Source organism: Aquarana catesbeiana, linkage group LG06 (genome assembly GCF_042186555.1).
Source record: "Aquarana catesbeiana isolate 2022-GZ linkage group LG06, ASM4218655v1, whole genome shotgun sequence".
In the NCBI taxonomy this organism is placed as follows: Eukaryota; Metazoa; Chordata; class Amphibia; order Anura; family Ranidae; genus Aquarana; species Aquarana catesbeiana.
In genome coordinates, this window is record NC_133329.1 from 383,010,634 (window position 1) to 383,024,285 (window position 13,652).

At 45.2% G+C, this 13,652-nt stretch overlaps 1 protein-coding gene across 1 annotated transcript in view; it reads left to right on the plus strand.

Moving 5' to 3' along the window:
* The first annotated feature begins 4,380 nt into the window (after positions 1-4,380).
* The window catches only part of LOC141147131 (lactase/phlorizin hydrolase-like), a 72,664-nt gene continuing 63,392 nt past the window's right edge, over positions 4,381-13,652 (plus strand). The window contains exons 1-2 of the mRNA XM_073634259.1: positions 4,381-4,933; positions 11,131-11,201. Of these exons, the coding sequence (XP_073490360.1) occupies positions 4,381-4,933; positions 11,131-11,201 (624 nt within the window). The remainder of the gene's footprint in view (positions 4,934-11,130; positions 11,202-13,652) is intronic.

The following is a 13,652-nucleotide window of genomic DNA, read 5'->3' on the forward strand; positions in this document are numbered from 1 at the left end:
TCATCCTGGTTGATGAATGCAATGATGTGCCATCATTGTCTAGGCTTTAAATATATTTTAGGGTATTTTTGGTTATAAACCCAACCGCTATTCCATACATTGCTTTAGTAGCCAGGTTTAGTAGCCTTGCCTTCCCGCACCAAAGAATCCATTATTAGAGTGTACACCCTCGATGAAGTCCATAGATATTTGCTCTTTGTCTGGCAGATCAAACCTAAAGTAAATTTTCTTAAAGCAAGATTTTCTGTTTCTTCAATTTTTCGTTTGTCCTTCCTCATTAAAATATCTACTTGTAACAGATGTAGCACCCTGTTCATGCACAAAGATGTCTTTTTGATAGTCTTTACCTTAGCTTGCAGGGTCTTGGAGTTGACTGTGCTTTTCGGCAAGGAACCTTTCCTTGTTAGTCACCAGGATATGGTGGTGTTGAGGCATTGAGCTTCTTTCCTTCCCAAGGTGGATTCCTACCTTTTAATTTGGCTAATGTCTATTCTGAAGTTGGCTGCATAAACCAAGTAGTCATGAATATGAACTCCTCTGTGTCCTGTGATGTGCTCCAAGAAATAGATTTTACAGGTGAACCAAAAGTCTTATTTTTTTTTCTTTTGTGCTTTAATTACTACTGACATGTATATTAAAAACTTGTACTTAGTTAGGGAATATATAGGTCACTATTGCTGACCAGCTGCTGAAAATGCTAGCTTTCTCTGGTTTGAACTCATATTTTTGCATGTTTTCTGAGTCACCGACTGAGAGTTGTGAATCCACTGAATCTGAATTGCCATGGAACTGCCATTTTTAGGAAAAATTGGCAATGACACCCATATTATGTCTTTACCAAGGGTTCCTTCACGACCCTTCTACTGATAGTGTTGCACAGTGTGAAATCTCTGAGCTGCCATAGAAGAGCATAACTGTAGTGCTATTACTTGCCTAAAATCATTGCATGAAGGTGTAAGATAATCCCCAAAAGTAGGTAATGTTGCTGTGCATGTTTTTCTAAACATTTTATGAAATCAAAGTGTTGCACTGTGTTCACTGTTTTGGGGGGCAGAATGGTTTTTCAGCAACTGCACTATTGCACACAGATACTGACGTATGTTATTGTATGTTGGCTGGGTATATTCCAAGATGCATTTAAGCTTGTTCAGGTTACTAAGTAAAAGAGAAAGCTTACATTTATGGTGAGGGTCTAAAGGTTTGTTGTGAGACATTGAGGTAATTGCTGTACATGCATGGATTAAAGACTCCATAAAATCAGCTTTTTGGATGTGCTCCCAACACATCCACAAAGGGACACAGGAAGTCTTAAACCTTTGGGTTATCCTGACATCTACAGGAGGAAGAAAACAAACTGTAGGCCAGCCTAGGTTTTAAGCCCTCCAATTCCAGCAAGCCTCAGTTTTTTGCTGGTGTCCTAGGAGGATGGACATTTTTTTTTAACTGTATCCTTCATTCTGGATGGATGCCTCAGCTTTTCATTCATGCATTTCTTGGTGGCTCACACACATCATTGAAGCTCAATCTCAAGGATCGGGTTCCACCTTTTCCTTTCTAGGTGCACCCTACTAGATCTATGAGTGCTTTTCAGCATTTAGCATCTGTTTTCCAGCTTTGCAAGGCTGCCACCTAGTCTTATGTTCACATATTCTCTAAGTTCTGCCAGGTGGATGTTTCTGCCTCATCTGATGCCAGCTTTGGGTATAAGGTCTTTAAGGTGGCTCTTTGAGCTGTAAGCAGTCCCCAGGTCTCTGGTGTTTTCTTGGGCCTGTTAATGTTTGCTGCGTTTCTCATGTCTCAGTTGGACTGCTTTTGGAAATGCTGAAGGTTAAGACATTATGTATTCCTAAAAGGACTTTTGCACTTAATTTCCGTTGGAGTCATCCCCCTGTGTTTGTGATTGTGATCTCAGTGCTACTTTGCTACAAAACTGAGGCTTGTTGGTAGTGAAAAGGATTATCTTGGGCTGGTCTTCAGTTTTTTGGCTTGCCAGTGTCCAATCCTGTAGGCAGCAAAATAACTCAAAGGTTAAGACTTCTTGGGGTTGATTTACTAAAGCTGGAGAGTGCAAAATCTGGTGCAGCTGTGCATGGTAACCAATGAGCTTCTAACTTCAGCTTGTTCGGTTAAGCTTTCACAAAAAACCTGAAAGCTGACTGGTTTCTATGCAGAACCACACCAGATTTTGCACTCTACAGTTTTAGTAAATCAACCCCCCCTTGTCTCCTTCAATTGCCTACACTGAAGAGTTCCATTGTTCCTAAATTAACTCTTATGGTGAGCACAAAAATCTTATTTTTCACCACTACTTCCCTTAATCATACAGGCAGCTTTGGGACAGACAGATGATTGATACATTGTAACAAGAATAGAATTCTCTTCTTTGCATGTGCAAAAATGTAACTTTTTTTTTTGTGCAAATTACATTTACCCGGGGATTTCAGTTGTACCATTTCATATGAGCATTTTACCATACTGATGTAATAAAATGTATTTAATCTATGAGGATGTTTAAAGGAGAAGTACAGCCAAAGCTTGTTTGGCTGTACTTCTCCTGTGGATCACAGGAGTGCAGTTCGTTCTGCACTCCTGTGACCCATTTTCAGCTGACAGTGGACTGAAGCCCGCTGTCGGCTGACGTCACAGAGCCGGTCCAGGCTCAGGAAAGATCACGACTATATGGACTGACAGTGACCAGCTCTCTGCTCATGGAGCACAGAGAACCAAGTGATCGGCAGTGTTTGATCGCTTGGTTCTCAGTCTTTGAGCCAGCGGGGGACCGATGCAGCATCCACCTAAGTAAGTATAATTCTGAAAAAAAAAAATTCCCATACTACTCTTAACAAAATCGCAAGTGGGAACACTTGCTCCCGCTATGTGAAAGTGCGAATGGAGCCTCAGCGTTTTCATTATCAGAGAATCCTTCAGATCTGAAAGTTACAAGGGTTCCCTCCTTGTTAATGAGTTTAAAAAAGGTTGCCATAGAGCGGGGTTAGGCAACCTTTCAGAGGTTGTGACCTACCTAAAGAACATGGAGGAAAGCAATGATCCTCCCTTCACATCACCTACCACAGCAGTGTCCTCTGCCCCCACCCCACAGTAATGTCTTCTGCCCTCCTTAACATCACATCACCCCCCCATAGCATTCTCCCCTGTCACCCTTCACATCACCCCCTCACTGTAGTGTCCTCTGCCCACCCCCTCATATCAGCGTCCTCTGCCCCCGTCACCTCACCCCCCCCCCCCACACACACACTGTAGTGTCTTCTGCCCTTTCAACCCACCCTTTTTTCCCACCCCACCCCACCCAAATTTGGTGTGCTAACACAGTGGAACTAACACTACAACATATCCAAATATTGGGTCCCTAGCACTAAGTGGCCCTGAGATATGGGGCCCCAAATTCGGGGCACAAAATGTAATTCTCTGCTGCAGAAAAGTGCTTGACATTTTGCGACCCGATTTTGGGGCCCCATATCTCGGGGCCGTTTAGGGCTAGGAACCCCAAATTTAGATATATTGTAGTGTTAGTTCCACTCTGTTAGCACACTAAATGTGGGGTTCCTAGCACCTAGTGGCCCCGAGATATGGGGCCCCAAAATCAGGTCACAAAATGTCATTCTCTGCTGCAGAAAAGTGCTTGACATTTTGCGACCCGATTTTGGGGCCCCGTATCTCGGGGCCACTTAGTGCTAGGAACTCACAAAATGTCATTCTATGCTCTGCAGACGCTTCTAAAGCAAACGCGGTAAAACGCGGCTAAACGCGGCAAAAAGGGCGGTTCTAAACGCCGGTTTCAGCTTTTAAAAACATGTGTTCAGCAGAGTTTGCACCGGCGTCTCGTGTGCATGAAGCCTTATTCTAGTAATTGAAATGTGCTAAATGCATTATTCCAAAAGTTTCATGCTATTACATAGTGTGTATGTGTTTATGTATGTAAGAACAAATATATATATATATATATATATATATATATATATATACAGTATATACTTACAGTATATCTGTATATAAAGCAGACCAACCAGGCAAATGTGAGAAATACATTTAAATTAGATTATTATGTGCTTTCCATAAGCAGAACCAGTCTCCTCTGTCCTGACCACCCAGCCATATATGGCTTCCTAATTTTCAATGGGTCCCTTTGCTAAACCAAGGGTATCATGTCCTACCCTGAATCCTGTCCCTTTCAGCTAATAATTAACACTTGTTTCTGTTCAGATACATTCCATGGATTTCCTATATCATACATTAGCAAATCTTCATCAATAAAAAGCTTTTCAGCAGTTTTCTTATCTGTAGGAAAGATAATAAGGAGTTTATGGTCTCAGAGCAGGTATAAGTGTCCTAATACCAGTATGTTTGTACCTTCTGATCAGGATGGCGCTGGCCTGGAGAGGACTTATTTTAGTTCTCCTCTCATCACTGTATCATGGAAACTGTTCTGCAACTGCTAAAGACTTGATTACAATTGCTGGGCCTCTGAGAAGTAACAACGAGGGCTTACACAATGAAGCAAGGTCATTTGATGTGTTTGATTGCCACGAAAATGATGTACATGAGATGAGAGAGCGGATTTTGGTTCTGCAAAAGTATGGAGTCACCCACTACAAGATACATTTAGAAGAGAGCTCCATGGTCAAGGGTGACAGTCAAGTGCAGTGTTACAGGAGCCTTCTCCATGTCCTGGCTGAGGCTGGGATCAAACCTTTAGTAGTATTGCATAGTGGAGATGGGCTATCCATCCGCCATACTACTAAGCATAATATGTATGTAGACTATGCTGACTTTGCCTTCCGCACGTTCGGGGACCTGGTCCACACTTGGATCACCTTCGATATCCCCAAACATGAGACAACTGTCTCTTTAAAAGATCTGCTACAAGAACATGTGAAGATATCCAGCTTATACCGCAGCAAGTATTCCACAACTGGTGAGGCGTCCTATTGCATTTTGAATTATATCATGTTGAAGTCCTTTTATTATGTTGTATCTTAGCAACCAGATATTTTGGCTGTTTTCCTTATTATTTCCCCCGTTTACAAATGGGCATAAACCAATCTGCCACTTCGGAGCAGCTTTTTCCTCTGCAATGTCACTGTACATCACTGTTAAAGGGCAGTAATCACCTGATAGAAATTGATGTGATCAGCATCCTGCTCCCTCCATGGTGACTGTGACAGTAGTTGGATGCCCATGATTATGCCTTGGTCTGGGAAATATGTAATAATTAGATCCACTATAATTATAAGTGTGGATCTGCATACTAGTAATGTGTAAAACATGACTTACCGGCACAAAGAGCTGCTTGTAGTAGGTATTAAAGTTATACTCCAGCCAGGTGGCTGCTGTACTCCTGGGGAGCCTATCCTTATCATACCTTAGACCTTGAGCAATGGTGTCCTCTAAAGCGATGCTTTGAGATACATTGCTGTGTATGCCTAGGTTGCAAACCATTTCACCAGCTATATTTCCCTGCAGTATGGGTCCTGGTGGTTATTCCACCCAAAGCAAGTCTCAGGTGATTTTGATTCAATTCCCTGCTCTCCCTAGAAACATACAATGTAATTTATCCGCTGATCTATACCACCGGGTTAATAACTTATATCCTGATTCTTGCATTCTAGATGAGATAGATGATTTATGTATAAAATGAAAAATAAAGTCTCTTTGCTTATCAGAGATAGTTATGTTCAAATCCCTTTCCCATGTGGCAATATAGGATGAAATATGCGATTCCGGAGGTGTTATCAATTCTGCAGTTGCCCTAGAAAGGCCTTGTCTAAGGATTTGGCCCATTGCGCATAATTGCTCAAAAGCAGTAGGCCCAAGCAATCAAATGGTAAAGATGTAAGATAGTGTCGTAGTTGGGTTACCTGCCATATCGGAAAAGGTGGTAATAGCATTGACTGAATATCAGCTATAGACTCCCATCTTCCCGAGTCCCTAAAATCTTGCATTTTGATTTTATTCATTTCTATAAATTGATGGAATTTAGCATCAAATAGTCCTTGTACAAAATCTGGGTTTCCAATTACTGGTGTCATAGTTGACATCTCTGAAGGTTTTATGAACCTTGGTTTGGTTAAGCACGCTACTTTACAGGTAGTGCCCACGATAGGATGTTCCCTTACCTGGTTGGGGAATTTATTACATGGTAACGACGGGCGAGCCTTAAATGGGACGGTCATAATGGATTATTCAATAGATATCCAACTCTTTGTCCCTGTGTGGGTTGCACCAGTCCAAGATTCTGGATAGATGTACTGCTTGGTAATAGCGGACTGGGTCTGGAAATCCCAAACCCTCACATTTTTTAGGTATAGTAAGTGTATCTGCCTTGATCCCTAGTGGGCAATCTGCCCATAGGAATTGTATAAACTCCTGACCTAATTGGCTTAGGAAGTTAGCTGGAATTGCCACCGGCAAAGTCTGAAATAAATACAATAATCGAGGCATTACGTTCATTTTTAAAATATGGCAGTTGTGGAAAATTATGACGCATCGTATTGGTTTTGCATCATGTAAGATATATTCCCAAATACTTAATTCTCTCCATCACCCATTTAAACGAGAAGCTAGATTCCAAAGCAGAGACTCTAGCTTCTGGAATTGGTAAATTCATCGCCTCCGATTTTGCATAAATATTTTTATAATTTAATAATTGTGAGTATCGATCCAGCTCTCTAACTAGATTAGGTAGAGATATTTCCGGATTGATAATAAAAAAAAGTAGATCATATGCAAAGGCAGCTATTTTATGAGATGTCCTTCCAACCTGTACACCTGTTATATCTGAGTTACTTCTGATATGTCTCAGCAACGGCTCTAGAGTAAGTATAAAAAGAAGGGGTGAGAAAGGGCATCCCTGGCGAGTGCCGTTTGCCAATGTAAAGTTAGTAGATAATGCACCATTGGCCTTAACCATTGGGTAATCATACAATGCTTCCATCCACTTCATTGCATTTTTTCCGATCCCTATATGTCGAAGGACACCCCTCGTAAAAATCCCAAACTTACCCTGTTAAATGCCTTTTCAGCGTCTGTGGAGAGAAGCACAGCTAGGAATGTGGCGTTATTACAGAAATAGATGATATTGAGAGCTCTGGTGGTATATCCCTCGCCTCTCTGCCAGGCATAAAACCTACCTGGTCTGCATGTATAACTCTCTCCAAATAGGGCAAGATTCCTATTGCCATTATTTTTGTAAACAGCTTTAAATCTGTGTTAAAGAGGGAGTCCCGCGAAAAAAAAAAAATTAAAAGTCAGCAGCTACAAATACTGCAGCTGCTGACTTTTAAAAAAAGGACACTCTCCTGTCCCAGGGTCCAGCGATGTCGGCACCCGAGACCGAATCGTCCCTCGGTCCTCGGGTGCTGCTGCTGCCATTTTCTGTAAGGGAATCAGGAAGTGAAGCGATGCGGCTTCACTTCCCGGTTCCCTACTGCACATGCGCGAGTCGCACTGCGCTTCCTAACTGGTCCCCGCTGTCTCTGGGACCTGTGTGTGTCCCAGCAGACAGCGCGGTAGGGACGGGAGGGGGCGTAGACTCCCGTGGGAGTCTATGCCGGAAGTGGGTGCAAATACCTGTCTTAGACAGGTATCTGCACCCCCCTCCCCCCTGAAAGGTGCCAAATGTGACACCGGAGGGGGGGAGGGTTCCGAAAAGCGGAGGTTCAATTTTTGTGTGAACTTCCGCTTTAAGGAGATTGGTCTGTAGCTGGCACAGAACGAGGGATTTTTATCTGGCTTCAACAATACAGTAATATGTGCATGAGAGGTATGCTTTGGGATAGGGTTGCCTTGTAGTATTGAGTTAAATGCCGGTACAAATTTAGGAACCAGGACTTGACTGAATGTTTTATAATAGAGTAGAGTAAACCCGTCGGATCCTGGTGCCTTACCCACTGGCAAATTCTGGAGTGCCAAGTTAAAATCTTCTTCCGATATAGGTTTATTAAGTACTACTATTTCATCACTAGTAAGTTTTGGGAGAGAAGAGTCTGCTAGATATTTATTTATGAGATCCTCTTTTTCGGTAGACACGCAATGTTGCATTTGATCCGGAAGGTTGTACAGAGCTGAATAAAAATCCCTAAAACAGTTTGCTATTTCTGTTGACTTATGCCTCATTTCCACTGAGCGGATCGGTTCGGGTTGGTTCGGTACGGTACGCTATTTTGAGTGTTTCCATTATGAAAGCTGCCCATACAACCGAACCATACTGCACCATTCATGGTCCTGCTTCAGATGTGGGGCCATAGAAAATGGTACGGTACTGTTAGGGCAGAGCTACTGGCATCACACGATACATTCCACTGATTGGCAGATAGAAAAAATGTCAATGCTCACGTCAAAGACATTTTTTCTAAACCCCGTATGGCCCCTGGCTGTCCAACTTGCAGTGGAAACGCTCACCTGAATAGGCCAGACCATTCTAACCCTTCCAAACTGTACCGACCCGAACCGTTCCGCTCAGTGGAAACGAGGCATAAGTGACCTTTTTATTCTCTTTGGACGTTATGGCCTGAATTAAAGCCTGCATTGCTGGAATCTGGTAGAACATGCAAGGAGCCTGCCTACTTTATTTCCATATTCATAGTATAAACGCCTTCTATACAACATCTTTATTTTAACTTTAGATAACATAAGGGAGTTGACCTGTTCTCGCAAATTAGCTAGCTCTGTCATTAATTGTATCGCTTGTGATTTTTTATGTTGGATTTTGATATGGTGTATGCGTGGGATTGATGAGTTCAACTTTCCAAGATGTTCTTTTTTGCGCTTCGAATCAAGTTTAATCAAGGATCCCCTGATGTAACATTTATGAGCTTCCCAAACTGATAATGATCTAATATCACCTATATCATTTACCGGTAATTCAAAAAAAGTTGAAAGCTCTGCAAGGAGTTGTATACTCAACACTTCCTCCTGTAAAATACTTTCATGAAGGTTGTTTTGAGGGGGTTGTGTAGAAGTGGTGAGAGACAAGGTAATAGGGGCATGATCTGGCAAAATTATTGGTTCTATGGTACTCTCCACCACATCTTCCACAAGTGCATGGGAAATAAAGAAATAATCGATCCTAGAATAGGTTTGATGTACTGGAGAATAATATCTATAGTCTCGTGCATACATCACATACAAGCATGTGGGCTGGATGTGAGAGGTGGATCAGCAGGATGAGTGTGCCAGGACAGGTAGATGTGTCTCATCCCTGATTCCTTTCACCACTCTGCATATCATGCATATCATAGATGAGAAGAGGGTACAGCGGTGGAGCAGATGAGCAGGAGGGTACAGCAGTGGGGAAAATGAGCAGGAGGGGTTCAGAGGTGGGAAAGATGAGCAGGAGGGTACAGTAATGTGCCAGATGAGCAGGGGGGGGTGTAGTGTTGGGGCAGAAAAGCAGGGGGGTAGAGCAGTGGGGCAGATCTGAAAGGAGGTGTATTGGTGGGGCAGATGAGCAGGGGGTTACAGTGGTGGGGCAGGAGAGCAGGGGGAACAGAGGTGGGGCAGAAGAACAGGGGGGTACAGAGGTGAGACAGATGTGCAGGAGGTACATTGGTGGGGCAGATGAGAAAGCGTGTTACAGTGGTGGGGCAGATGAGCAGATGGGTTCAGTGTTAGGACACATGAGAAGGTGATTCAGTAGTGACACAGAAGAGCATGGGGATACGGCGGTGGAGCAGATGTGCAGGGAGGTACAGTGGTGGGGCAGAAGAGCAAGGGGGTACAGTGGTGAGGCAGATGTGCAGGAGGTACAGTGGTGGGAGGGATGAGAAGGGGGTTCAGCGGTGAGACAGAAAAGCAAGGGGGTACAGTGATGGGGCATATGAGCAGGGGGGTTCAGTGTTGGGCCAGATGAGAAGGGGGTTACAGTGCTGGGAAAGATTAGCAGGGGGTTCAGTGTTGGGGCAGAGGAGAAAGGAGGTACATTGGTGGGACAGAGGAGCAGGGGGTACAGAGGTGGGACAGATGTGCAGAGGAGAAAGGAGGCACATCGGTGGAACACATGAGCAGGGGGTTAGTGGTGGGGAAAAAGAGCAGGGAGAACAGAGGTGGGACAGATGTGCAGGAGGTACAGTCGTGGGGCAGATGAGAAAGGGGGTTACAGTGGTGGGGCAGATGAGCAGGGTGGTACAGTGTTGGGGCAGATGTACAGGGGGTTACAGTGGTGGGACAGATGAGCAGGGGGGTACAGAGGTGGGTCAGATGTGCAGGGTAGTACAGAGATGGGTCAGATGTGCAGGGTAGTACAGTGGTGGGGCAGATGTGCAGGGTGTTACAGTGGTGGGGCAGATGTGCAGGGTGTTACAGTGGTGGGGCAGATGTGCAGAGTGTTACAGTGGTGGGGCAGATGTGCAGGGGGTTACAGTGATGGGGCAGATGTGCAGGGAGTTACATTGGTGGGGCAGATGTGCAGGGAGTTACAGTGGTGGGGCAGATGTGCAGGGGGTTACAGTGGTTGGGCAGATGAGCAGGATGGTGCAGTTGTGGGGCAGATGTACAGGGGGTTACAGTAGTGGGGCAGATGAGAAAGGGGGTACAGTGGTGGGGCAGATGTACAGTGGTGGGGCCGATGTGCAGGGGGTTACAGTGGTGGGGCAGATGTACAGTGGTGGGGCAGATGTGCAGGGGGTTACAGTGGTGGGGAAGATGAGCAGGGGGGTACAGTGGTGGGGTGGATGTGCAGTGGGTTACAGTGGTGGGGCAGATGAGCAGGGGGGCACAGTGGTGAAACAGATTTGCATGGGGGACAGTGATCTGAGGTGGGAAGGTGCATGAATTGGAGTTCATCTGAGGTGTGGAGTTACAAAATTTGGGGCTGATCTGAGGCGTGTGAGTGCAGGATGTTAACTTCTCACTACTAAAGTAGTTTACAGCATTTACTTTATAATAAATCCTTTTTGTGATTAAGAGTGTGAAGTTGACATTTTTTTGTTATAAAATCGGCACGCTCAATTTCTTTGAAAACATTTTTCGGCACACTGTGCTCAAAAGGTTGCCTACTCCTGCTGTAAGTCATTACACCTAGCCTGATTTCTAGTTGATAAAGAAACAGGTTTTTTTATAAGTAGATTTAATTAAATCTAATATATAACAATGTTTTTAAAATTCCTCCACCAGGTGGTCAGCTATCAATTGCTGCAGATCCAGCCCTTATGGATGCATTCCCTACCATTCAAGAACATTTCTTGGTAAACGTAACCTCTTTACCAACCATTTTTTCACTTATATATGTTGTTTTGTTTTTTTTTGTTGTCTGTGGTATATAAACTAAACAGTCTAATGTACAGAAACCTAGCTCAAGCAAAATAATATATCATAAAAATAATTTAAGAAAGGACCCTTGGTGAAATTCACTCTGGATAGCTACAGCTCATGTTTCGTGGCTGTCAAACCCCTAGCACCCTTCTTCATATCTAGTGGGAATGCCCTAAGATTAGATCTTATTGGACTTGCATATACCAAGCGGCATATATACTTTTGGGGCAAAGGTTTCCCAGAGTCTCCAAAAGAGGCCTTACTTAACCTGAAATTTCACGCTTGCACGAACACCCAAATTACACTGACACTCTTGTTTACCGCATCCAAACAAGTTCTTGCTAAAGAACAGGGTTTTTAAACTAGGCGATGGGGGGGAGGGTCCAGAGACAGAGATAGCCAGCGCGGAAGATATTCCAGAGGGTAGTATTGGGGGCATTAGTGGTAGGTTAACCAAAGCACAAAAACACAAGGTGAGTATAGTAGCAAGTCCTAGTTGCAATCTTGAAACACCCAATACGAGGACAATATGCGACCGGTCTAAACTATGTGGCATGTTCACCAATGCCAGGAGCATGGCGGACAAGATGGGTGAACTAGAGATACTGTTGTACAAGGAGGATTTGGATTTTGTCGGAATTTCAGAGACCTGGTTCAACAGCTCTCATGATTGGCTGGCAAACATTCAAGGGTATACCCTATACCGCAAAGGATAGGGTAAAAAAGGGGGAGGGGTATGCCTATATATCAAGAATAATGTACAAGCGAATGTGAGAGATGACATCACTGAGGGAGCTAGAGAGTAGGTGGAATCCTTATGGGTAGAGCTCCAAAGGGATGAAGCTAAGGGGAAAATATTACTGGGAGTATGCTATAGGCCCCCTAACCTGAGGGAGGAAGTGGAGACGGATCTCCTATCACAAATTGGATTAGCAGCAAGGATGGGAAGTGTTATCATAATGGGGGATTTTAATTATCCAGACATAGTATCAGGCACTACTTACCAGACCGGCGAGTCCAATCGGGCAGAGGGTAGGCTCCCTTACGCGTCCGACTGACGGCCCCTGGTAGAGTAAACAGAAGGCACGAAAGTACGGAGTGGTATGAGAGCCTGTATTCACTGTCCAGATACTGCAGGGTTAACAGATGGGAAGGCTGAAGCTGGCTGGAGCACAGGCACAAGACTGAGCAGGTTTGTTTGGAAAGCAGGCTGGGCAGACAACAGACAGGCAGCTTGGATCCAAGGGAGCAGGCAGACGGATGGTCAGGAGACAGGCCGGGTTCGGTAACAGGCAGACGGCAAAGGTACAGTGGAGCAGGCAAGCGGATGGTCAAACAAGCAAAAGTCAGGTACAGGCAGAGTTCAGAGAGAGATCGGGGGACAAGGCCGGGTCAGTAGGTAATCAGGAACAGACAAGGTACAAGGTCAGGCACTAGAGCGACTAGCTGTTGATTAGGCAGCACTGGTCACAGGGGCACGCCGGCTTAAATGCAGCTTTTGGCGCCAAACGACGTGCACGCGCGCGCCCCGGCACACACAGGCACGCGCACCCGCCAACGCCCGCGCGCGCGCCCCCGCGTGCCCCCGCACACCGGCGCGCACAGCAGGATGACCCTGGACACGCACACCAGCACCGTGAGGGACACGCACGGCGGGGTCCACAGGAACGCGCGCGCCAACGCGCGCCGACGCGCCCTGCCGCACACCACCGCGAGCGCCCTGCCTGCCGAGGTACGCCCTCTGACAGTGCCCCCCCCTCAAGGGCAGCCTCCGGATGCCCAGCTGGGCCAACCTGGGTGCATGGGAGTCCTTGAAAGCTTGTAACAATTCGTTAGCATGGAGATTACTTTCGGGTTCCCAAGAATTATCCTCGGGTCCATACCCCTTCCATTTAATGAGGTACTGGAGCTGATTCTGCCTCTTTCTACAATCCAGGATTGCCTCGATTTCGAATTCCTCCTCATTGTTGACCAAAGCAGACTCCGGTGGCTTGGCCTTACGGTCAGGAAAGGAATCAGGGATAACTGGTTTCAATAACGACACATGAAAGACCGGGTGAATTCTAAGGGACTCCGGCAGACTAAGCTCAAATGCGACATCATTCACTTTTCTTTTCACCCGAAACGGACCCATGAACTTAGGTCCCAACTTCCTGGAGGGACAAGCCAACTTTAAGTTACTTGTGGAGAGCCACACTTGGTTGCCAGGTTCAAGGACAAGTTCTCCTCGTCTTTTCTTGTCAAACATCCTCTTGAAGGAAGCCTGGGACTGGGCCATGGTCTCCTGCAAGATCTTACAGTTTTTAGAGAAGAACTCCATTGTTTCAGTTACCGCAGGTAGGGTACATTCCGGGATAGAACTGGGAAGGAAGGAAGGGTTGAAT